General features: G+C 38.8%; 1 protein-coding gene across 7 annotated transcripts in view; it reads left to right on the top strand.

The window, feature by feature from the left end:
- Positions 1–26,452, top strand: part of LOC129744228 (uncharacterized) — a 74,605-nt gene that overhangs the window by 37,914 nt on the left and 10,239 nt on the right. For all 7 annotated transcript variants that reach the window (XM_055736643.1, XM_055736647.1, XM_055736644.1 and 4 more), the window contains exons 3-12: positions 13,525–13,751; positions 13,835–14,002; positions 14,854–15,275; positions 15,343–15,453; positions 15,510–15,662; positions 19,065–19,453; positions 19,510–19,615; positions 19,677–20,075; positions 20,137–20,341; positions 20,408–20,615. In XM_055736643.1, the coding sequence (XP_055592618.1) occupies positions 13,525–13,751; positions 13,835–14,002; positions 14,854–15,275; positions 15,343–15,453; positions 15,510–15,662; positions 19,065–19,453; positions 19,510–19,615; positions 19,677–20,075; positions 20,137–20,341; positions 20,408–20,615 (2,388 nt within the window). The remainder of the gene's footprint in view (positions 1–13,524; positions 13,752–13,834; positions 14,003–14,853; positions 15,276–15,342; positions 15,454–15,509; positions 15,663–19,064; positions 19,454–19,509; positions 19,616–19,676; positions 20,076–20,136; positions 20,342–20,407; positions 20,616–26,452) is intronic.

Below are 26,452 nucleotides of genomic sequence, written 5' to 3' on the forward strand. Positions count from 1 at the left end.
TATGTTCCCAGTATGTTAGAAAGCTCAGAAGAATTGTAGTTTAAACAATGACAAACAAGTTTGTTAAAGATTGCGTCGCGATACGAGTTGATTGTGATGAGTTATTGGCAATTGAATGTGTGATTTTTTTCGCATTTCTTTGATATATCGTGAACGGTGTATGGGCTAATAATCGCACAAAACTCATGAGTCACACAGTCGCATAGTCACACAATGAGAATAACAAATAGAAAGTTTGTGTCCTCAGCAAATTTGCGAAAAAAGCTCTGAAGAACATTTAGACCTTCGAAGAGAAACGTCATTGTCAAAAAAGTCAACTCAAGAACTAAAAAACTTGTGGTAAAAGGTATGAATGAATTTAGAAAATTAACGTTTAATGATTTGATTAATTCAGAGTAGCTTTATCTTTTCGATTGGTACGATATACCGAAAGGTTTTTTGACAATAGATCCTGAGCATTGGAAGACTATAATAGAATTCAACAAAGGGCAAAAACGTATAAGAAGTTTAAAGGTAGTAAATGACACTGCAGAAAGAGGGGTCAAGCATATTTCCCACTATAACAAATTTCTTACCCACGGCGAAGCCGAAAAATAAATTATTTTGCAAATACATAATAAGTCATTATCGCAAAACTTACCAGAATCAAACAAAAACTTCATTGTTGATAACTTTCAGGATCTAAGTTCAATATACTTGCTTGATTTGAATAAACAATTTTATTGATTACTAATGATATTGATTAATGTGTAAACGCCAAAAATTTTGAAGAAAGATAATTTAAACCAAAACTCTTTTTTTATACTCAAAACAATGCAGCAGTTCATAGTTTTTCGAACCTTTCTTTCAACTTTTTGCAAAGATATTTGTTATAAAAAAGCTACAACTTTGCCGAGGACACAAACTTTCTATCTGTTATTCTCTTTGTGTGACAATGCGATCAAGTTAGTACTAATAGTCCGCATCAGAAAGTCATTTTTTCACCTAAATGGACCAATCTAGGGGGTGCCGCGTTGAAAAAAATATTGTGAAAATCATCCCATACAAATTTGGGCCAGTCTAATGTACCTACTTGAAATTATTCTAGTGACCTGCTATAAAACTAGAAATGCCATTTTAGATTAGCCTTGAGAAATTCGGATTGACCTTTAAGGACTCGATTGCCTAGAATTTCCTTTGTGAGTGCTTTGTAATTGTGACGAGGTCCTTCTGTCTTCTTTGACGTTTGGGTTCGCCCACGTATAACCTTTTTCGATCTTCACGATTATCACATCGTTCCTCTCTCGAATCTGACCTTTGGACTCTCTCTGGAAATACTATCTCCACTGCCTGCCCTGCCCCTGGGTATCACTAGATCTATAGCTCGACTTCAGACAAAAGTACATCTGCCGATTATTCATCCTCTATATGCTGTTTCAGTAGCTTGACGCTCCCTTATAATCGTTGGAACTCGTTGTCTGAGCGTCTGCTTCGTAGCTTGCATCCATTTTTCCAGGCCCGTACCATAACTAAGTTGTTGGAGTTTGAATTTTACCAATTTCTCTAAGCGCTATTTCGTCCATGCTAAATGGGTTCCAAAAAGGAGAAGAATTAGTCTCTCGATGATGTGATCGCCTTTACAAAAAAGTTTGTAACCGGGATCTCCCCCTCCCACGTAAGCACTGGCAGGTTCAGATAGATTTCACTCCTCTTATTCTTAAGGCAACAGAAGAGTGGTTTTATAAAGGGTGATACGGTCGAAATTTGGTCAAGGGAAAACGCGTGTAAATCAAAGAAATCGTTTATTAAAAAAATCAAATTAAATTTCTTTTTGAGGTTTAATTAGTATAAAATTCAGGAAAAATATTCAGTTAGGCTTCCGCTTTTCCATATCCGAATTGCCGGGACTTGCGCTTAACCCCTGCCATCAGATTTTGTATTTGTATGCAACCTTGTCCACCTTCTTCGCCGCAGAAAGCCAGTTTGCCTTGAACTGCTGCTCGTCCTTAGCAGTTTTTTTTGGTCTTCTTTAAGTTCCGCTTGACAATAGCCCAGTATTTCTCAATTTGGCGGAGCTCTGGCGGGTTGGGGGGGTTCTTGTCCTTGGGAACCACCTGCACGTTGTTGGCGGCGTACCACTCCATGGCCTTTTTACCGTAATGGCTAGATGCCAAATCCGGCCAAAACAGTACGGAACAACCGTGTTTCTTCAGGAATGGCAGCAGACGTTTATTCAAACACTCTTTCACGTAACTTTCTTGGTTGACAATCCCGGAAGCTATGAAAATGCTGCATTTCAAGCCACAGGTACAGATGGCTTACCGAGTTTTGACAGTTTCATGTGCTTGAAAATATCTGCTACCTTTCCCTTTCCTTTTGCCGTATAAAACTCCTGTCCCGGAAGCTGCTTGTAGTCGGCTTTGACGTAGGTTTCGTCGTCCATTACCACGCAGTCAAACTTCGTCAGCATCGTCGTGTACAGCCTCTGGGATCGCGCTTTGGCCGTCGTATTTTGTTAATCATCGCGATTTGGAGTCACTACCTTCTTGTAAGTCGATAGTCCGGCTCGTTTTTTGGCTCGATGCACGGTTGTATACGATACACCCAGCTTATTTGCGGCATCTCGGAGAGAGAGGTTAGGGTTTCGCTTGAAACTAACTGCAACTATTTTTGTCGTCTCAGCGGCTTCCGGTTTTCGATTTCCCTCCAATCCAGACTTCCTGGCTGTCGACAAACGTTCCCCAAACACTTTAATTACGATTGATTTCGCAACTTGTAGCGATTTTGCCAGCTTTGCGTGCAAGTAGCTCGGATTTGATACGCTGCTTTACTTCCTTGGACGGCATTTTGACAACTGAAGAGTGAATTCCAAAATAAAAATAGGAGCAACATTCTACACACACACACACCTTCAAAATGAGGGGTGTTTAGGATTTTTAAATGCAAAATTGAAAGAAATACGTCAAGTTGATATTGACCAAATTTTGACCGTTTCACCCTTTATGTTCGTACGGGTTGCAAAATTTCAATGCCGATCGGATAATGATAAAAATGGGGTTAAAACGTGTATTGCACCAATATTAACTATTGGCATAAAAACTTGAGCTCTCATGCTTAATGATGCATTACCATTCCATGAAAACATTCAAGCGAAATAACAATTAACTTAATACGTACATTAGGGTGTCCCAAAATTGCATAACTTCTGGGAATCTGGGGGCTCACCCTCCAAATGGTAGATTAGGATGTGCAGAACAAACTTTTGTATGGGGCCGACTAAATAAAATCATGTTTAGAGGTTCCGCAAGCGCGATCTTTAAAAAAAGTCCACTTTCAAAAGATTTGATTTTAAATAAATTCTGGGTCCAAAAATTTTCATAAAATTTATATATGTTATATTTTTTAATTTTGTTTGAGTTAAAAACTACACGTAAAAAATACAAAATGAAGCAAATTTGTATCAAAATGTAAAGCTAGCAAGCTATTTTCAAGAAAAAAATTTGTTGGTTCAAACATTTTGAATTTAACTGACCAAAATGAGTACCAAGCGTAGAATATTTTTGATATCAATGCCATCAAAAGATGCGGATTTTTGTGCACTTAAACTTTGCTGAACAAAACATGTAGTTTGTATGAACGTGTGAACAGCTATTCACGATTTAATGCTTAACAAAAATCCCAATTTAGGATATTTTTTATTTCATTTATCAAATTTGTCTTAATAAATACCTACTTTAAAATCAAAATTCATTTGCCGAATTTGAGCAGAATCGGACAACAGGAAGGGGTTGCACTGAATCTTAAGTGTGAAAGGGATTCTGAGGCATAGTGTTCTAAAGAAGCATAAAAAACTGGTTTTTCATCATACATTTTTGTCTTTACCAATCCATTGCTTGATTATGAAGGTTTTATGAAAATTTCAATTAAGACTAACATTTCACTTGAAGACTGCAACTCAATTGGACTTAAAACAAAAAAGTTATGGCTGTTCCAAGATTGTATTTTTGTGGCAAATTGTCGTTTAATACACAATGAGTACTTTTTACTGTGGACTGTGGACCCAGAATTTATTTAAAATCAAATCTTTTGAAAGTGGACTTTTTTTAAAGATCGCGCTTGCGGAACCTCTAAACATGATTTTATTTAGTCGGCCCCATACAAAAGTTTGTTCTGCACATCCTAATCTACCATTTGGAGGGTGAGCCCCCAGATTCCCAGAAGTTATGCAATTTTGGGACACCCTAACGTACATATCTAAAGAAATGGTTTGCATTTTATTCCCCTATTACTTATTCGTCCATAATTCCTATTGAACGAATAAATCCAACCTCACCATGTTGATTAATTCACCGAAAAATCCCCTAAATTATTGAGCCAGCAAAAGGTGCACTTTTGAGAGCGAAACAACCCGGATTTCTCAATCTCACCACCTGTAGGACGGTTAAAGAGCACACACAAAACAATCCATGGGCCGGTATCGAGACCAGATCAGGTGCCAAGGAAGAGGCAGAGTTTTCCCTTCGCCAAACACAGCGCTAGCGCTAGCGGACGGAATAGTTTTTCCTGACGTCAAACTCCCGATGGCCCGCCGTGCGTAAAACCATATCTATCCATTATGAGCCACAGGATAGGATAAATAAACAAATACAGGCGGGTGATATAAAATATTCATTTGTATTCCCATGCTACTAGCTACTAGGTAATACGGAACGGTTCGTATAGCTACGTTGTGGTGTTGTTTTTCCGGCTGATGGAAAGCGCCAATGAACGGTAATTTATGGCGGAAAAAACGGAACAGCCGTGATTGGCCAATGAACAACCGGTAGCCATACTTTGCTGATATAGCACTACACGATTCCCTAATCATGATCGTGTGAAATTTTTCCGAGAATTTTTACTCACTGTTAATGAGCGTTTTTTCTAAATTATTTACATATACTCATTTATATTAGATCCATGTTTAAAAAAGAGTTTTTCGAAAGAAATTTTTTTTTCATCAAAGAATAAATTGCTGCCAGCCAGATTGACACGATGCCGTAATCCGGGGTAATATTGATCATTTTTTTCAATATTTTTCATTTATTTTTCCAGTTAAGGGGAATGTGGCATGTTTCATATTTTTAAAACCAGTACTGGACTCCGATGAATGTTAAACATGGTTGCAGAAATTTATTAGACTTTTTTTAAATTTGATTTCAAAATCGATTTCGTCTCTGTTCAGAATTTGATGCATTGGGGTAATATTGATCAGTCTCTATTTGAACGGTTTGAACGAGTTTTCTTGATCATAAAGGATACAAAACACCTTCATAATATTTACAAATACTAGTTTATCAATTTTACCTTGCTTTTTTACGTTTTCTTTCAAAAACATTTATAATCGGAAAAAGAACAATGATGCTGCATAAATTTAGGGGCAAAAATGATAACAATTGCTAAATAGTTTGAGCATCAAAATACGAATGAAATTTTACCTTCACACATTCCCCTAGGCCCTCCCATTATTTCCATTTTAATTTTTTCTTCAAAGTAAACCATTTGATAGGGTTCCTATCCATTTGTCCAATACGGGCTTACTATGAAAATGTCCTTATTTTTTAAATATCACAAATTTATCATTAAATGACTATAAAAATAGCACTCTAACTATACGTTTACAAAGAAAAAAAGTTGTTCTATCACATTCAACAACCCGTTTGCTTCTAAATGCTTTTGGTATCATCAGGAGAGCTGTTTGTTTGCGAGTCTTGGAAAAAATAGATATTTCAAGATTTTGAAAATACATTTTTAAAAACAGAAAAAATTTAAAAAAGAAACCCAATTTTTCCTATTTGATACTCAATTTAAAGGCTTTCAAACGTTGAAAACAGTTTTCAAAAATTCAAACTATAGACTGAGTTATTGATGATAATATGGAAAAATTTATTGTTGGTCAAATTTTCCCCGGTGATCAATGTTACCCCGTTTTACGGTTCACCCAAAACTACATAATTTTTATCCCAATGATTTTCACGTAAATGCTACGAAAAAAAATGCGTAAACGCATGCCTATAAGAATTCGTGCTTCATGGAACTCACCCACAATTTACGTAAATTTTAAGTACGTTCAACGCCGTGTATTTGTAAAAGCTACTGGGAATATTTTTAGTATAGGAATGAAATTCATGTTGTTTCTACTTTGTATTTTCATTTTGTTTATTATGATAAAAAATAAAACCAAATTTAATTGAGAATAAACTTTATTTTCACACCAATTTTATCACTTTTCCTTTAATTCCCGCAGCTCGTTTGGTTTTTTGAATCCTGCAAAAATTTAAAAGTATGATTTAATTAAAAAAAATTTTATTGAAATAAAAAATAAATCACCTTTGTTGCGTTCATATGTTCTGTTGAACATCTTTTCCGTACAGTCCAACTAAAAAACGAGCGATCATCACCAGGTTCAACGAAAGATGAGTTGTGTCCATTGCTAAAAGGGGATGAAAAACAAAAAAAAAATCATGATTATCATAAGCATCATTATCACTTACCAAAAAGACAAAGCTGAATCCACAGTTTCATTAGACACAAAAATTTTACAACAGCTTACGAAATCAGTTGGCTGACAATTCCCTTCTCTAATAAGAATTTACAACCACACGCTTAAGACAAACGCACAAAACGGATTTAAATCATTCACTTAGACTTTACGTGAAATTCATGCAACGATTATGTGGAAGTAAAGTCTGCTTCATTTAATATTGGAACAAATTCTTTTGCTCATTGTGGCGCTCCTAGTGGACGGATTTGGAAACTTTTTTCACCCACGTGTCGGGAAAATCATTACCTTTCACCATGTATTTATGTCATAACACCAAACGATAGCATTTTGTAAACAACCGCCATGGAAGCCGAACGGAGAGATCAAATTGTGCGCAGTTTTCTTACGAGTACGAGTACGAGAATTTCTTCGAAACAGCAATGAATAATTTTTTTAATTTTTTTTTATGAAAGAGTAAAGAAAATGCTACATTTGTATGAAAAACAAATTATGAATTCGTTAATAAATGACTGAACTACACGCAATTGTTTGTGTTCCAATGTTAAATGAAGCAGACTTTACATCCGTCGAACTTGGTCAGCACTTGGTCGTACAGCTTTCGAGCACGGATTCTGGCCACATTGTTCTGCTTCAGCGTCCGATTTGGCTGTTTGCTGGCTCGGAATGACCTTATTCCTTCCCGGAGACGAATTCGTCGCACCGTACTGTGAGCGGCCTGGAACTTATTGGCCAAATCGCGGTCTGAAAGATTGGGATTCCTCTTGACGGCCTTGATGACTCTCCCACGCAGTTTCCGGTCGACAGTTCCACTCCGACGCTTCGAATGCGGCTTCCGAGCCGTCGTCAATGTTTTCTTGTACTGCTTGATAACACGCCATACGGTGTTTCTGGGCATTTTAAGCTGTTTAGCTAGCTTCGATGCCGACAACAATGGATTTTCAAGAAAACTGTGCACAATTTGATCTCTCCGTTCGGCTTCCATGGCGGTTGTTTACAAAATGCTATCGTTTGGTGTTATGACATAAATACATGGTGAAAGGTAATGAATTTCCCGACACGTGGGTGAAAAAAGTTTCCAAATCCGTCCACTAGGAGCGCCACAATGAGCAAAAGAATTTGTTCCAATATTAAATGAAGCAGACTTTAAAGTCGTAACTACCAGGGCTTCCGTTACACACTGTGTTTACTAAAAACAGACGTAGAATCGATATTATGCAGCAAAATCATAGTTTACGTAAAAAATCCCATAGAAAAAAAAATTCTTTATTCTTTTGGGTGTAGGGAACGCGTCCAAAGCACAGTGGTTGGAAATGAGACGAGAAAATGTTTTGATTAATTCTCGGCTCAAGTCCAACTTCTTTAACCATGGCGTGAGGTTAACTTTAGGGATGATTGAATGGAGCCATTGGCCCAGTTATCTTCGTTTCACTTGCGCTGCCTGTTGACGAGGGAGTTTCTCCCGACTTAAAAGTAAAACTCATCAAAGGTGATTTCACGATGATGAATATCGACTTCAATCGCTACACAAAGTGAGCCTGACAGAGAGTAATTTTTGAGACCATCAATCATAGTGGAAGTCATAAGTTTATGACAATTAAGAATCATTTGTTTTCAAGTTGCAAAAATGAACCAAATTTTAAATTTTGGGAAAAACTTGAAGATCTCCGACGCAAACCCCTCAGATAATAAGAATAACTCCCGTCTCTCAATAGGACTTTCTGAGATTTTTCTCGATTCTGTCCACAAATATGGCGAAAGAACATTTTATCAGACGTTTTCTCAAAACCACTTGACAGAACGCCAGAATATTTTGAACATGTAAACATTATACAGTGAACGAAACAAAAATTTAAAAAAAAATTAAAATGGTCTTCTACAATTTGTTTTAAATTGTTCAACGGATAAATGAAGTATAAGCAGTGGTTTGGATTAAGCAATAGGCGTTGAGGGTAAAAAAATGAAAAACGTGCACAATAAGAATAGTCCCACTTATATTTTTTACAAAAATCAACAAAATTTCTTTAACTTTATTGTTTTAAAGTGTATAAAAATCCTTCTACGAGCTATTTGAATAGATGATGGATGCCAATGGTTTTAAGGGGTGTTTAAGAGATATTCGCATACGCCGGATACGCTGGGCGGGACATGTTGCGAGAATGCCGGACGACTGTCCTGCAAAACAGGTGTTCGCTACGAATCCGGTAGGAACAAGACGAGCGGGGGCGCAACGAGCGAGGTGGTTAGACCAAGTGGAGCGTGATCTGGCGAACGTGGGGTGCCCGAGAAATTGGAGAACGGTTGCCATGGACCGAGTGAATTATAGGAATTATGTTCGTCAAGTTATGTCGTGAGACGGTATACTATGTAAATAAATAAAATTAAGAGATATTCGATTTTGACATTTGAGCTATGCTATGATACTTTATCAAACTGCTTAATTTCTTAATAAAATGACGTGAAATAATGAAACAATCGTTCTGGGTTAATTTAAAATCATAAAAAACGAGTTTGTTACGACACATCTGGTAAGTCGTATAATAAGATTAGGCACACCAACACCAAAACAGAAAGCGACTAGAATCTGTCATCATTTGCCAAGTCACCTCATTTTGCAAACGTACATTTCGCAAGTATTCCCAAGTTACATTGTCGGAAATATTATCAGTAGTTTTGGTAGTTTGGATTTCTTTATTGAGCTCTGTGCAAATCAAGTGAAGTATAGTGGGTCCGTGGAGGCCAACGAATTTCTTCCAAGTTGTAAGGATTTCTCATTATCATATTAAATTTTCGTCTAACCTAATTCTAACCTTACAGTTGGTCAGTCACGTACCAGACAGAGACACATGAGCTACGGTTAAACCAAAGTGGTTTCATATTTAAAACCAAAATTATCATTCGTTGCGTAAGGTGAGCGAGCACCAAATCATAACTTTTATAAAATTAAATTACTCATTAGAAATCACTAAATGTAGGGAAGGCTGATAAGGCAGTCAGTAAAGTGCCTCAGACTTTGTAGTCAGTTGAAAACCTGAGCAAAAACACGTAGATTGTACTGAAATGTAAGTCTAGAAATAAGCTAATAATTTCCCTAAAAGTAACGAAATACATACATATCTAATTTCAGCTTTGGAGCTGTACAAACCCAGCTATCAAATCTTTACGTAACAGAGTTAGAATTCAATTTTTTTAGTTAGCCACACTTTTTCCAGTTTCAAGGCGTAGATGGCAGCACTATCTTGCAGTTAAAACCAAATTAAGTCTCAACATTGATTTTTCGGATTTATTCAGGCCCATATACATCCTTTCAAGGCAGTTTCCCAACACAGTTTTGATGGAGTTCACGCTAAAGAAAGCTTTTCTGGATTTGCAAAAAACTCACCAGACACATTCCACGCGTTTGTACCGCTCAAAAGTGATTTTTATCAGTTCGCGTTTTAAAAAATCTCAAACTTGCCAATTATTTTGATAATTCAAATCACACAAAACCAACGGAAAAAGAGAAAAATATTTTTTTACATATGTTTTATATGATTTCGAAAATCAATTTTTTTGTTGAAAAAAGCGGTTATTTTGACAACTTTTACAAAATAATCTTTTAAAATATATGGATGAATTTGTTTTGGATTTTTTTTAATATGTTTTGAAGTCAAAAAACACTGCTTCATTTTGCAGAAAAAAGAATTTGTTTATATTCAATGTGGTTGTTTTGAAAAGCGAACAAAATCAGTCGCAAATCAGTGAATTCACGTCACAAAAAAGGATCTTTTTAATTTTACGAGAAAACTTTGATATTTTCTGACATAAAAAATTAGATTTTCTTTAAAAATGATAAGACGATTCTAAAACACAAAATTTTATAGAAATCGGTTGAAATCTAAATGAGTTACAACAACGCATTCGAATTCACGTCACAAAATTATTTTTCCTATAAAATTTTATAAAGAAAATATGCTCTGAAAGCTATTTTGACCCTCCAGATGGTCGGATTTTTACAAATTGAACATAATTCAGTGGATTTTTTAATGAGTTCGTTACTTTCAAATAAAAATACAAAATGATTAAAAAAATATAAAATGTAGACTATGAGAAACAGTAGTAATTTTAACGTATGATCTTTTAATATATTTACTGCTATACAATTGCCAATAGATAAAAACTGACATGTGATCGCTCTGAAAAAGTATTAATCAAAATAAGGAAAAAGTTAGGTAAAGATACTGAAAATTTATGATTGTAATAGTCGGAACAACAAAATATCGTTTTTAAAATTGCACATGAAATTTGATGGTTCTAAAGAATGGTTTAGTATATAACTGTATATTTCGTGACGTGAATTCAGTTAACCACCCAGTTCTTTTTTAACTGAGTGAATTCACGTCACAACTTCAAATAAGCATAACTTCGTTCGTTGTTGTTCAATTGAAAAGTTCTGCGAGTCAAATTGTGGGTTATGTTTTTTTCTACATCTTTTTTGAAGACACCGATATTCTATTTCCACAGAGAGAACAGGAAATCAAAGTTGTATGTACTGAAGTCAAAAATGGTGAATTCACGTCACAAAAGTAATCGATCACAACAAAAACAACTTGAATTTTTCAATGACCAAATTATATTCACTTTGAAGGAATTTCAATTTGCTTCCCTTAGCTACATTTTTTTTTCATTTTCAAATAAATTGGCTGAAATCTAGAATGATAACAGTGCAGAAAATTCCAGAAAAGCGATTTCACCTCATGGTGGAATGTGTTACCAGCACAAGAATATACAACCGGCGAAGTTTCTGCTCATCTAGTTCGTATGAGCCACTTGATATGTTTAGTTTATAATAGTTTATAATCTTTCAAAACATTGCATTAGCTTACTGGAAACGGTTTCAAGTTTTCTATTATGCCCAAAATCTGAAAAAATAAACTCGATTGTTTGAAATGTCCTAGGAAACGTGTCGGGCAGCCATCCATTTAGAAATAGCGTGCCACAAATGGATTCTAGAGGCTCGTCCAACTTTAGCCGGGCGGCGGCACGGCTTTGGAATTGGATGCGGATAGAAATAAACTAAACCTGTAGCTGCATAATTTGAATAAATAATTCAGCTAAATAGCATTATCGACTCCCCTCGCCACATTGCATTCGGTAAGCGAGCTGGAGCATGGTTTTGTATTTATTTTTCGTTAATAGCCTTTTGATTACCGTCGTGTGGAGTAACAATGGGTACGAGAAGGTGACGTTTGGGTTGTTTTATAAATTACTATTTTAATTAAAGCTCATATAGAAAGTATAACAATACAGACTTGTTTTTGAATAGTAAATATAAAATAGTAAAAATATTGGCTGGAAAATATCATTTAAAAAAATACAAGACAAACAAAATTTACCTATTTTCGCCCATTTGTTCTAGTTGCCTGATTTAAGAAAAAATGTTACCAAAAACTCTAAAAAATATAACCTATATGTTTTAGTGAAGAATGATCCCATAAAGTGTGAAAAAACATGACATGAAATTTGTCTTTCAGTATCAATCAATGATGACTAATAAAGATAAATCATTTATTCATTTATTTTCGTAGTATTCCGTCTCACGACATAACTTGACGGACATAATTCCTAAAATTCATTCGATCCATGGCAACTGTTCTTTAATTCCCGGACATCCCACATTCGCCAGATCACGCTCCACTTGGTCTAACCACCTTGCTTGTTGCGCCCCTGCTCGGCTTGTTCCTACCGGATTCGTAGCGAACACCTGTTTTGCAGCGTATCCGACCAGCCTTCAGCACCTTCTCGACACTAGTTTCGCCGTAGAGTCGCGCGAGCTCGTGGTTCGCCTCCACACTTCGTTCTCCTGCACGCCGACAAAGATGGTCCTTAACACTCGTCGCTCGAATACTCCGAGTGTACGCAGGTCCTCCTCGAGCAATATTCATGTCTCATGCCCGTAGAGAACAACCGGTCTAATGAGCGTCATGTACAGGTTACACTTTGTGCGAGGGCTAAGTTTTCTCGATCGCAGTTGCTTGTGGAGTCCGCTGATCATACGCCGCTGGATCTCACGGCTGGTGTCATTTTCTGCGGTCATTAGAGAGCCAGGTTAGACAAAGTCTTCGTCTATCTCCAGCTCGTCGCCGTCGATTGTGACCTTGTTGTCGGTCTCGGATCCGCAGGCCAGCGTATACTTCGTCTTGGATGTATTAATCATTAACCCTGCTTCGCGTTTCAGTTTGCGATAGATCTCCTCCACCGCCCCGCCGAGGATTTGCCGACTATATCAATGTCATCGGCAAAACAGCCCCCCATTTCGCCCACCGCTCGTCGAATAACACCTTCTAGAGCTACGTTGAACATCATGTAGGATATACCATCGCCTTGTCGAAGCCCCCTGCGCGATTCGAATGAACTCGACAATTTCCCGAGATCCGCACACCGCACTGCGTACCATCCATCGTCGCCTTGATCAGTCTGGTCAGATTCCCGGAAAAGCCGTTCTTGTCCATGATTTTTCATAGCTCGTCACGGACGATCGTGTCGTACGCGGCTTTGAAGTCAATGAATAGATGGTGCGTAGGGACTTGACATTTTTGAAGGGTTTGCCGTGAAGTGAAGATCTGATCCGTCCTAGACCGTCCCTGCATGAAGCCGACCTGATGACTTCTCATGAATCTGTTTGCTTGTGGCGTTAGGCGGCGGAGTAGGATTCGGGACAGTACTTTGTAGGCGACATTGAGGACAGTGATCGCTCGGTAGTTCAGTCCAATTTGTCGCCCTTCTTGTATACGGGGTTGGGGTATATTACCCCTTCTTCAAGTCCTCCGGTTCTGATGAGCTATCATGTTTTAAAATTTGAATATATTTCTAAAACAAACATTTTTAATTTTGACCAATAGTCACCCTTCTAAAAGCTATGCAATATTGATTTGAAATGTTTGCTGAAATTTTATGACTTGAATATTTTACTATCCTGAAGTGTTTAAACTTATAACTATTTTATTGTTTTGTTTTTTACCTTTTAGGTCTCCCTCCTACCAGCTGGCTGACAAGAACAAATCCAAACCTGGACAAAACAATGCCAAAGAGGCTCCGCTAGCCGCACCGGAGGTGACGTCCGATGGGTCCGGAACCGGGCCAGTATCTAACAACTCGACCGCTAGTGGTGGTCTTGCTGGGGCTTCCTCCTCGACTGACGCAACCAGGCCTCTTCCGAAGGCTTTGGAAAATGTGCGCTCGGTTACGCTATCCGGTAAGTTACTTGTTCTCGTGTATAGATAAAAATTCTTTAAGATATAGACAACATTTCTACAAAACATTGATTTATACTTTTAGCGGATTCAACTACAAGTAGCCCACTAGTGGCAACGCCGCCCTGTCCGGTCCCCTCGGTGCATCAGAATTTACCGCAAAATTTGGTGCCATTGTACGGAAAGCCAACTACCAATCGTCGGACTGATAAACACCGGAAAATAGTTCTCTACATTTTGGCTGCCGATGATGGTGAGTAGGGGAAATGTGGGCATAATTAGCACCCGGGGCATAGTTAGCACCCCTCTTATCTATAGAAGTACGTATTTTCATAAAAAAAATAATGAGGAATAGTTTCGTACTTCCTATTATATATTGTTTTCAGTAAAAACGCAATCTTCTATTACACTTAGCAGAAATATTTAAAAATAACCAACGTGGTTCTCAAGTGACAAAAAATAATCATTTTTAAACACCGGAAAATGAGCTTTAAGGATCGATAAGTCATCTTGAAGTTTTGCTTTTTCACTCTAATCAATTTTGAAATGCGTTTTTACTTTAACTTGTTGACACGAGGCGAATAGAGCACTATTGATCGGGGTACGAAGAGCATTTTCTGCCGTAGAATCTAGCATCGAAATCAACTAGATGGAGTCAACTCAATTATAGAGCTACAGCTCGACTTATTTCATCTGACGATTTGGCTTAGTGGTAAGGTGTTGGAGAGGCAACTCAGACGTCTAGAGTTCGTTTCCTGGTCCAGGCGAGTTTATTTTTTTATGACCATTCATGATCGATTATTTTGATTGTTGCATTATACGGCTATATTCGCATCATCCGTCAAACAAAGCAGCAGAAAAATAATGTATGAGTGTATGTGAATTGTTTGTATTCTACAAATACACATACATTATTTTGTTGTTGCTCGGCAAGCCTCGTTGGATAAATTTACGACTTTTGCTGAAAAAATCCCTCTTTTTGTAAGTTGTTGCATAAATAACTGTTTTGTAACTCGCTACACAAATAACTATTATTTATTTAAGTTTTCTTTACTGTTATGAAACTATTTAATTATGATTTAAAATCTTCTTTAACAACCTCAGGTTACCAAACGGAGAAAACGGTTCTTCGCGATGTCTACAAGGGCTTGAACCAGAAATGTCAAAGCCGGGGATTCGAATTACACGTGTCGGATTTGCATCTGATGCAGGTCAAGGGCAGCAGCCTGGATGTCAACAAGTGGTTCAAGGGACCATTGGAGGCTCAGGGTGGTCACGATCTAGCTGCCAACTGTTTGGCTGAAATCGCACGGCAATCGGGCGATTCCTACCTGATTCCGGTGTTGTTCCTGAGCACCAGCCTGGGCGATCCGCTGCTACCGTTAACCATCGAAAGTCAAGACTTTGCAGCAGCCCTCCAAACGGCCGAGAAGAACCCGCAGGAACGGGCTATTCTGGAGAGTTGGTACACCCTGGACGATCAATCCCAGCCGGCTTGCTATCGTCTGACTACTAAAAACAAATCGGTGAGTTGATTCGGCGAGGTAGTCATTCGCATCTTGAGTTAATTCTATTCGTTTTTATTGTTTTCAGAATCTCTCATCGGAGGAATCGGAAAAAGAACTCTCGACCCTGTTGAGCATTTTGGTTGACATCTTCTCGAAAGAGCTGTGTGATTCCTATTTGACAACGGTTGTAGAACAGGTTAGTTTAAAACTACTTAAAATGATTCAATACTTCATCGGCTCTTCTATTCCCAGGAAATCAACAACACCGTTCTAATTAATCAAGAACTGTCCAAACGGTGCATCTGGATCCAGAACTCAATTGCTCCTCTAAAGGTTACCGAAAACTCTTCCTCAACGGAGATCGAGATGCTTCGTAGATTGGGCAATATACAAAATGATTTGAAGGTGAGTGCAGAAAAACGAATTCAAGGGTTTTAGTCTACAATGTTTCAAAAACGGTTTTGCCTTTTTGGTATGTGTTTTGGATTCTCAATCAAATAACAATTTAGTTCAAATTTAGATCTGAAATCCACATTGATAGGAATGAACTGAAATTTTTTCACTGAGAACTCAAAGTTTTGAATTAATATTTTTGGTTTGATACAATTCAAATTCAGAGCTCCAAATTCTTACTAAAAAACAGACTACTTAGTCATTCAGAGAGTCTGAATTATTCATATTCAAATGTGATTTCTGAAATTTGAAAACAAGCATTCTATAACAATACATTTCAATAATTTTGCAGCACATTTTTTAAACCTAATTTTATTACAAAATACTCAGAAAAACACATAAATGGCAAAATACAAACTCACAACAACACCATCTCAATCTCATCAGTTTTTTATACGAGTGACGTTTGACGGAAAAATCCGTGTAGGTTAATTTTAACCCTCATCCGCATTAGATTTCATTACCCTAATCAGCACTTGGAGTGTCAATTTGACACCACAAGCTCAAATCGTTTTAACTTTTGACGTGTTAAACCGATTTAAACAAAACTTACATCAAAAGAAACCTTGTAATGTCAGTAAAATATGTTTAGAACATCATATACAGCTAAAGTTACAAGTTTTCTCGTTATTCAGCATGAAAGAAAAAAAAAATCCGAAAAACATGCCTCACGAAAACTGCTGTAGTTCATATATTACACGTCCAAAAAAATATTTGCCTTATGCATATGAAAGCTGAAGTTAATGCCTACATCATGAAGACAAGAAATATTTTTTTAAATTTTTTTAATGAAATGGTCACAAAAAGTTAAAAAAGTGGTCTAAAAAACCTACTTTTCATTCGATTGCTATTAAATACTGTTTGAGCGATGGTAGAGTTTTAGAAAAAATATGACAACAAACTTTACTAAAATTCTAACATTTTGCTGTCTTTAGATTTTCGATGCAACGAAAATTGAAATTACTGGAATTTTTCAAAGTTCACTACTTTGCGCAATTTTTTAAAAAAATTGAAATTTCATCATCATGTAGTGGTATAATTGATTTAACTGTAAATATGATAAATTCAATTACAATTGTATGATTGATTTTAGTGATTCAACAATAATAAAACAGATTTAACTACTATAGTGGTATAATTGATTCAACTGTAAATATGATAGATTCAACTGTAGTGGTATAATCGATTCAACTGTAAGTATGATAGACTCAACTACAAATGTATGACTGATTCTGTAGGTATTGAACTATAAATATAGTAAATTAAACTATATTTTTATGATTGTGCTGCTACTTGAATACTATAGTCTTCATCCGTGTTCATCAGCCAAAAAACAAAAAAATAAATAAATCGTAAGTGTGAGACCTGTACGTGTTCCCTGCAGCGATCGTAGTGCTGTTTTTAGGGCTCAACCGGCATTCCTCGACGTCGGTGGCAAAGCGCAAGCGTTTTCCGGCGATGGGAAAACATTTTCCTCTACCAGCGGTCGTGTAAAAAACCGATTATTCCTGGAATTGGGAAAGGAACACCTAATCTGGTTGCCCGCAAAATCAACATGGGTCTCGACGTTCCTTTACGTGATCTTGGCAGGATTCCATAGGAAACTCGCATTGGTAAGTCAGCGTATGATAGTTTGATGTAATGATATTGAGTGAATTTTCCCCCCACAAAGTCAATCTTTGCTGGGTGCAGAAGTACGGAATTGAAATTTACAATATTTATAGTTGACCTCATTGAATCAATCATAGAAATATAATTGAAACTATCATATTTATTTATGTATAATTAAATCAATTATATTATTATAGTTGAAACTATCATATTTGTAATTAAATCAATCATATTATTATAGTTGAATCTACTATAATTATTGTTGAATGTATGACATCAATCGTACATTATAATTGAATCTATTATATTTATAGTTGACTGCACAAAATTAATCATACAACTATAGTCGTATGTATTTTATATAGGGGAGAGTGGGGATACTTGATCCCCCTTGTCTTATTTTCACCATATCTTTTTGGAAAAATTTAGCAACTCGCCGTCTTGTAATTTCAAGTTTCTATGCTCCAAAAATTAGAACGATACTAGAACCCGTTGATGAACTAGAAGAATTTTCGTGGGAGTAAAAAAAATGCAATTTTTCTGAAGTTAGGGGAAACTTGATACCCTATTTAAGGAGACTTGATCTTTTATTCAGGAAGCCATAATCCTTGTATAAAAATCAAACAAAACCCCAAGATAGAATGTTAATTGACTATTTTGGTCATGTTTGTTCTCATTTCACAATTTATAGCAGACATAAGAAGAAAATTCTATAACTTTGTCTCAACGCTAATAACATTGCATACTTAAAGGCGCTATTTTTTTTATAATTAAGAGAAAAGTAATTATTTTTGCTCTTTTCTTCAGACAATTGTTTGATAAATATTAGTTTTTGGATGAATATTGGTAATTTTGTAATCAGCAATCATAACGATCAATTAAGGAAAAGAATATGCCGTTTGGAAGAGGGATCAATTGTACCCAACTCTAGGGGATCAATTGTACCCATAATCAACATTTTAGAAAACTTTTTCTGAAAAAAGTTGAGAGTTTTCCATTGCTTTGAAAATAAATATACGCTCGACGATTGATACATTGGAACAAATATTTTTTTCATAATTTTCCCATGTAAGGAAAATTTTAAAGTGATGAAAAAAGATCTTCAAGTTACATTTTGTGAAATTTTTTAAACAAAGTTCAATTACTCAAACAATTATTTTGTTAAAAAATTTTAAACTACAAGCATTGTTATTTTGCTCATTTTTCTAGAACATTTGATCTTTGTAAGACATTCCAGTTTCGAGATATAGCTAAGAAACAAGTATCCCCAGGGATCAAGTATCCTCATTCTCCCCTACTGTTGAATGTAAGAAATCAATCAGATTGTCTATTTTATATTTTGTTGAAATTTTCATAATTATAGTTGGCCGAGAAGCAATCAGATATATGATTGAATATAAGTGGATTACAGTTGGAAATACTATACTTTTTTCTCCGTATTTTCACACCACCTGAAATATTTTGAAATGGTTCTCTCAATTCGCTCTTTGATTCACTTGGTTATTCACTGACTGACTGTGTAACATCGCAACGTTGATTCTGTGTCGGTAGATCCGATCCACACAGAAAAAACGGAACAGTTCAATACATTTACTTTTGAAAAAAAAATACATTTTTGATTTTTTTTTAAACTTAAACTAATTTAAAAAAAAACTATTGATTCTCAACAACCTTGTCATTGAGAATTCATTAGAATATTGCGAGCAAACTATATTTAACATTTTTTAAATAAAATTTCCATAGAGTCACCTGTCCGAAAAGCACATCCTGCGTATCCCGGCAAACATTGGCCAACAGTTGGATCAGTTCGCCAACCTTCTGGATACCTGCCTGTCCGCCGAAATCGACGCCATCATCGACGAGCACACGGTCAAACACTCGGTACCGTACTGCACTTTCGGCGTCGATCGACGTTTGCTCGGTGAGATCGAGGAGGTCAACCGTCACTCACGGGTTCTGAACGAGAATTGCGCCAACTTCTCGGTTACCGATCGGATCAAGGAGTATCTCATGAGCTCCAGGAGGAAACCGTTGGTCATCTACGGGAAAACCGGTGCCGGCAAAAGTGTTCTGGTTGCCAAAGTGTCACAGAACGTTCACACCTGGCTGCCGGAGTCTCATTTGGTGTTAAGGTTTGTAGTTCTGAGCTGAAGTTTGAAGTATTATTCTGAAAAGATTTTTTTTGTAGATATGCGAATCTTACGACTTTGAGTTCGGATGTTACCTCTCTGTTGGGTTCTATTACCGAACAAATTTCGGTGCTAGTGAATGGAACTCCCACGAGGTGTCAACATGTGAGTCTTCACGCATTAATAATTTCTCGTATTTGGATGATATATAAATTTCTTTTCTCAGACGATTCAATCCTATTCGGAAGCGCTGAAGGAGCTGATCGAAAACACCAAACAACAAATCACGATAATCATTGATTCCGTCGATAGGCTGTGTGATCCGAATGATTTGGCCTGGTTGCCAACTGAGCTGCTGGAGAATGTCAAGCTTATTTTAACCGTGTCCTCTTCGTGTCCTAGTCAAGATGCGCTCGCCAAGTTGGGAGATGAAGATGTCGCCCTAAAGCGATTATTGGAGAAAATTGGTTCACCGGAGAGTTTTCTGTACCTCACACCGTTCACCCAGGAACAGTGGGAGGATGTGCTGTGCTTCGGAGGTGGAGATATCTACTCGGCAAATGGCGCTCTACAGTTACCTGACAGTTGGAAGAAATCCAACGAAAAAATCTCCGTTCAAGCAAAGGTAAGAATGGAAATGATAAATGTTAAGAATACTTCTAACGAATAATTTTAAATTCTTGCAGATTCTGTGGTGGCTTGCATGGCTAGGCGTTACAGAGCTGAGCGACACATCGGTGTCTCACATAAGTCAGAAAGTGTTCGAAATACTGGAAGAGAAATTTACAGCTGCAATTACCAAGTTTATTATCTCATTGTTGGTCACAGCCCGGGAAGGCTTGCTGGAGACAGAGATCATTACGCTTATTAGGAATTCAAATTTAGTTTCCGGTAGGTTTATTAAAATTTTAAATAAAGAAATTTGGATTAATCAGCTATGTTTTCATATTCCTTAAGGGTCCACTACCAAGCTCTGGACACATTTCTGCTGGAAAATGGGACCACTGTTGTTGCACAACAAGCACATCATTCTGGTAGACCGAACTTTGATTGAGGTATCTCGTCAGCGCTACGCACAGGACATACGCGAGGCTCACCGGGTTCTGTACGACTTTTTCGAGAAACAACCGGACAGTTTTACCGACAAGAAGGGGAAGGACAAGTGGTGAGTTGGCTTATTTTTCTAGAAGGTTAAAAAAGGCAAATTTTTCAGAGATTGGTAGGATGGTTTCCAAACTAACGCTAAACACAATTCAAATAAAAATCAAGCTGAATGCAGTTTCACCTCCTCACAGTTGTTCTAACGTTTGCTTTAGTGAGCAGTAAGCATGAGTGGCTCGAAACTTTTTGGGTTAATGCTTTTTCTAGAAGGTCGCAAATGGTTTCACAACTTATTGGCCGCAAAAACCTTATCATTCGAATCAACTTTTTGTCCATGGAAATGCTTTCCAATCTGTTGTACCCGAAAATACTTATGTGTAGACTAAATTGGACTATGAGATCTACCGAGCGATCACTGTCCTCAATGCCGCCTACAAAGTGTTGTCCCGAATCCTACTCTGCCGCCTAACGCCACAAGCAAGGCGACACGGTGGATGGAACGCAGTGCTGTGTACGGATTTCGGATGAATTGTCGATTTCATTCGAATCGCGCAGGAGGCTTCGACAAAGCATGATGTTCAACGTAGCGCTAGAAGGTGTTATTCGACGAGCGGTGGGCGAAATGTGGGGCACGATTTTCAACACATCCAGTCAACTTATCTGCTTTGCCGACGACATTGATATTGTCGGCAGATCATCTGCGGGGTGAAGGAGATCCATCGCAAACTGAAACGTGAAGCAGGAAGGATTGGGTTAATAATTAATACATCCAAGACGAAGTATATGCTGGTCTGCGGATCAGAGACCGACTGAGGCCGCTTGTCCAGTAATAACAAGGTTAAGAACGACGGCGACGAGCTGGAGATAGTCAAAGACTTTGTCCATCTCGGCTCACTGGTGACCGCAGACAATGACACCAGCTCCACAAGCAACTGCGGTCGATAAGACTTAGCCCCCGCACAAAGTGTAGCCTGTGCACAACGCTCATTAAACCGGTTGTCCTCTACGGCCACGAGACGTGGATATTGCTCGGGGAGGACCTGCGTACACTCGGAGTATTCTAGCGACGAGTTTTAAGAACCATCTTTGGCGGCGTGCAGAAGAACGCAGTGTGGAGGCGAAAGATGAATCACGAGCTCGCGCGACTCTACGGCGAACCTAGTATCCAGAAGGTGGTGAAGGCTGGACGGATACGCTGGGCGGGACATATTGCAAGGATGCCGGACAACTTTTCTGCAAAATAGGTGTTCGCTACGAATCCGGTAGAAACGAGACGAGCAGGTGCGCAACGAGCGAGGTGGATAGACCAAGTGGAGCGTAATCTGGCGAATGTGGGATGCCCGAGGAGTTGGAGAACGGTTTCCATGGGCCGGGTAAATTGGAGGAATATTGTTCATCAGGTTATGTCGTGAGACGGAAAGCGATAAATAAATAAAGCCTAGAGTGGCCCAAATCTGCCGACTTTGGAAAATCATACGCGTAGCAGACTAGAATCGATCCTAGGCCTAACACAAGATTCAATTACCACGTGTCCAGAGGGGACAGGGTAAGCCCTCGGATCTCTGGTCGTTACTCTTGGGATCAGTGAGGTAGGTGGGTATACATGAGCGTGACCTTCTTTTGTTGGCTAGCTGGAGCTTGATCTCACGAAGAACCTCAAGATCGGATTTGGGCATACTTTGAATTCCCAAGACTCGGATGTGATTAGTGTCGAAAAACAATAAGTAATTCTTCAAATTCTCTTCTAGTTGTTTGTTTATTATCTGTTTATAAACTGTGTGTTGTATGAGATGTATTTATGTGTAGTATGTGGCGATCTACTCACCCTTATTGTGCAGGCCTGCGGCGTCAGATCGTTCTCTTGGGGCGGCGGGGTGTCGATGGACTGGCGGACACTTTGAAGTTGCTTGGTGAGCTGGAGATCGGCTGGAGCTTTATCGAAGCCGAAATAGGCTGCTCAACGTTCCGGTCGTGCTCTGGCGTAAAACGACCAAACGTTCAGCAATGGCTTGTTTCTGGTATCTTTTAAGAACACGCATATTACTTTTCTTGTTAGCTCAAGGCCCAATTTATCCTCTTGCTACTCGAGATCGGAATCCTCATCATGAAAACTGGGGGTTAATCTCTCCTCTTGAAGATCCGAAGCCTTACATCTCCTCTAACGACTCGAGGTTCGACTTCATTTCGTCCTCGATGTTCGACACCTTTTGACCGTCGTGTGTCGGTCGAGAGCAGCTTATCTCTGACTAGCGCCTGTCGCAACACACGCATAGAATTTAAAGTAACAACGTGTTTGTTATAAGCGAGGAAATGGTTTCAGAGTCTATTAGGAATCTTAAGTACTCTACTTCAGCTGGACAGGATGGAATACCTGCTTGCGTGTTAAAAAAGTGCCTCCCTCGACTGTTGAAGCCTCTAACCTATATTTTCAATCAGTCCATTGGATTGCAGCAATTTCCTGCCATGTGGAAAAAATCTTTTATGAGCCCAATCTTCAAAAAAGGTGATAAGCAAGAGGTGCGCAATTACCGAGGTGTCACATCGCTTGCTGCCTGCTCGAAGGTCTTAGAGAGAATTGTCAACGATGTCATGTTTTCAGCTTGTCGTAATTGGATCTCAGACAATCAGCACGGATTTTTTCCGAAACGCTCGGTAACATCAAACTTAGCAGTGTTCACATCATTTTGTATACCCAACATGGATGGTGGCAAGCAAGTTGACGCTATCTACACGGACATTACTGCTGCATTCGATTCAGTTAATCACGTAATTCTGCTTCAAAAGTTGCAACGTTTGGGATTCTCCGAAAGACTATGTGCATGGATCAGAAGCTACCTTACTAATCGTCGTCTAGCCGTTAAAATTGGATCATCAGAATCTGTAGATTTCATCCCAACTTCAGGGGTATCACAAGGTAGTAACTTGGGCCCCCTATTGTTCACACTATTCTGCAACGGCATAAATTTGCTGCTTGTTGGATGCGGAGTACTCCTGTACGCAGACGATTTGAAAATTTTTCTGGTCATAAACAGTTTATCCGATTGTCATATATTACAGCAATTTATCGATACCGTAGTAAATTGGTGCGCTGGAAACCTACTAGTTTTGAGCATTTCTAAGCGCTGTATCATAACATTCGGACGGAAGAAAAATCCTTTCATGTACGACTATAACATACAAGGCGAAGTTTTAGAACGGGTAAATCAAATAAAGGACCTGGGCATTGTTTTGGATAGTCACCTGACTTTTAAGCGTCATTACTGTGTCACACTTGAAAAGGCCAACCGAATGCTAGGATTTATCATACGTTTGAGTAAAGAATTTACAGATCCTATCTGCTTACGAGCTCTGTATTGCTGTCTGGTGCGTTCAATTTTAGAATCTGCAAACCTGGTGTGGTGGCCTTATGAAGCTGTATGGGTAGCGCGTTTTGAAGCGATTCAACGTAAATTCGTCCGTTATGCTCTTCGTGAGCTGCCTTGGGAGAACCCTCTAAACCTGCCGCCGTATGCACAACGTTGTGCTCTGCTTGGGCTCAGACGCTGTCAAATCGTCATACCATCGGTCAATCACTGTTCGTGGCAAAGATTCTTCGCAATGAAATCGACTGTTCCTGGATATTATCTCGTTGCAATATATATGCACCAGAAAGAGCTCTCCGACATCGTGACTGGCTTTCACTGGAAACAAGAAGTACGCGCTATGGACACAACGACCCCTTACGTTCCGCAAAAATAAGCTTCTTACGCTACTACGCTCTGTTTGATTTTAATGTCTCAACTGCAACCTTTAAACGTCTGATTGAATGTAACCTTTGTGATCAAATGAGAAACAATCAATAGTAACTAAATGTACGATTTCTGTAAACTTAGTATTAAGATAATCATTAAGACAACTATGTCAGATGATTTAATTTTTATAAACAATAAACAATAAACAATAAACAATAAACAATAAACAACTCGGTCGGTTCCCGACAAAGACGTCGTCCTACACCGAATCAAAAGGATCGCTGGGGTCGGAAGCCAGTCTATCCGCGGGTATACCTGGCCAATGAAGTGACCCTTTTCCAACGAGCTCCACTCCTCGGTTTTCCACCGGAAGGTCAAGTTTTATCTTGGTTTGGTCTAAAGAGTAGCGAGACGTTTCCTCAACGTACAGGTTAATGCTGATATCCATGCGAGTTTCCAGTAAGTGAAGTTCAACGAGCAGCGTTAACGAATAAGTGACAAGAACAAGATTAATAAAATTAATCGTACAACGCACACAGGGAAGATTGTCGTTGCGTTCACACTGCGACAGAGAGGTCAACTTCCCCCTGATTCAATTCTTTTCAGACCGATGGTGCTGAGCAGTAGGGTGATTCACAAGCTTATTACACCTTATAAGTTCATCATGTTATATTTTAAGCATAGATTTGGAGACATCGACCAAACATGCGATTTTTATTTGCATCAGGTAGACAACTCTGAATGCTGAGAATATTCTAACCAAGATGTGTCGCGACGAACTTCGCCTGCGGGATTAAAGTTGGTTGGTTTCGCGGAGGACGTCGCGCTACTAGCTATGGGTAACTCAACAGAAATCGTCCAGCTATTTAATAGCTACAGAGGCTGTAGAAACTGTGGAGAGCTGGATGCACTCTAAGAGTTTGCAGTTGGCTCAACACAAAACCGAGATAGTCCTGATATCCAACCTGATTTCACCGCAAACAGACATGCACTATTGAATCTAAGCGCGAGCTTAAATATTTGGGTGTGATGATTGACGACCGGATGAGCCTTAAAAGCCACATTGAGTATGTGTGCAAGAAGTCGGCAACAGCAACAGCCGCACTTACAAGAAAAATGGCGAACAACTCAGGGATCCGAAGTAGTCAGCGGGGGGTTATTTCGAGTGTGGTTTCGTCAATCCTTCGATATGGAGGGACGGCCTGGAAATCTGGCCAAAACATCCAGTGTAACCAGCAGAAGCTGAACAGTGTACAGAGGCGAATGAATTTGCGGGTCATCAGTGCACCGTTTAGTCGGAGGCTGCATGCGTTGTAGCGGGAGTCATGTCCATCTCGGTTTTGTTGGGGAAAGGCTCCTATTGCTACGAAAATAGAGGCACGCAAAACTTGAGAACACGAGCCAGGGATATCTCCATGACTTACTGGCAGCAACAGTGGGACAGCTCAGAAAGAGGAGGGTGGACCCATCGTTTGATCCTAAACATCAAATGGAAAAAAAGCATGGCGAAGTGGATTTTCACATGACGCAACTCCTGATGCTTCATGAAGTATCACCACAGGTTCGGACATGTGGCCTCGCCGGTCTGCCTGACATGCGGTGACGCGGACGAGACACCCGAATACGTGGTAATCTATTGTCCAAGATTTGAAGAGGAACGTGCCAACACATTCGCCGCTTGCGGACCAAACACGACAGCCGACAACATGTTGCAGAAGATGTGTGATGACATCAACGCCTGGCATACAGTTTGCGATGGGCTCGCCCGGATAATCACTGCTCTACAAAAGAGTTGGAGACTGACGCAAATTGCGACCCACATAGCATAACCTATCTTTACTAAGCTGAATGAGTCCGAAGCTATCCAATAAACTACTGTAGGCTATGAGCGTAGTTGATCAGACCAAGATGTGAAGATGGCCTCGGCCGGTCGGGGTGATATTTAACTTAAATATAAACTAACTGGCTAAAAAGCCAGTGTTGCATTGGTAGCGCATAAGACTTCCCTTCCGAAGTATAGTCTTAGGGCAGTTACCGGTTTAGGTTATGGTCTGAGGCCACAGGTGGAGTTTAGGGCGTATCTATAAACGAAGGAGTAAATATATACGATTTGGCGCCCCCCTCTGGATTAGTTCTTTCCCCGGTAACTCGACGTGCCTTGCTATCTCTC

This window comes from Uranotaenia lowii, chromosome 2 (assembly GCF_029784155.1).
Source record: "Uranotaenia lowii strain MFRU-FL chromosome 2, ASM2978415v1, whole genome shotgun sequence".
NCBI lineage: Eukaryota > Metazoa > Arthropoda > Insecta > Diptera > Culicidae > Uranotaenia > Uranotaenia lowii.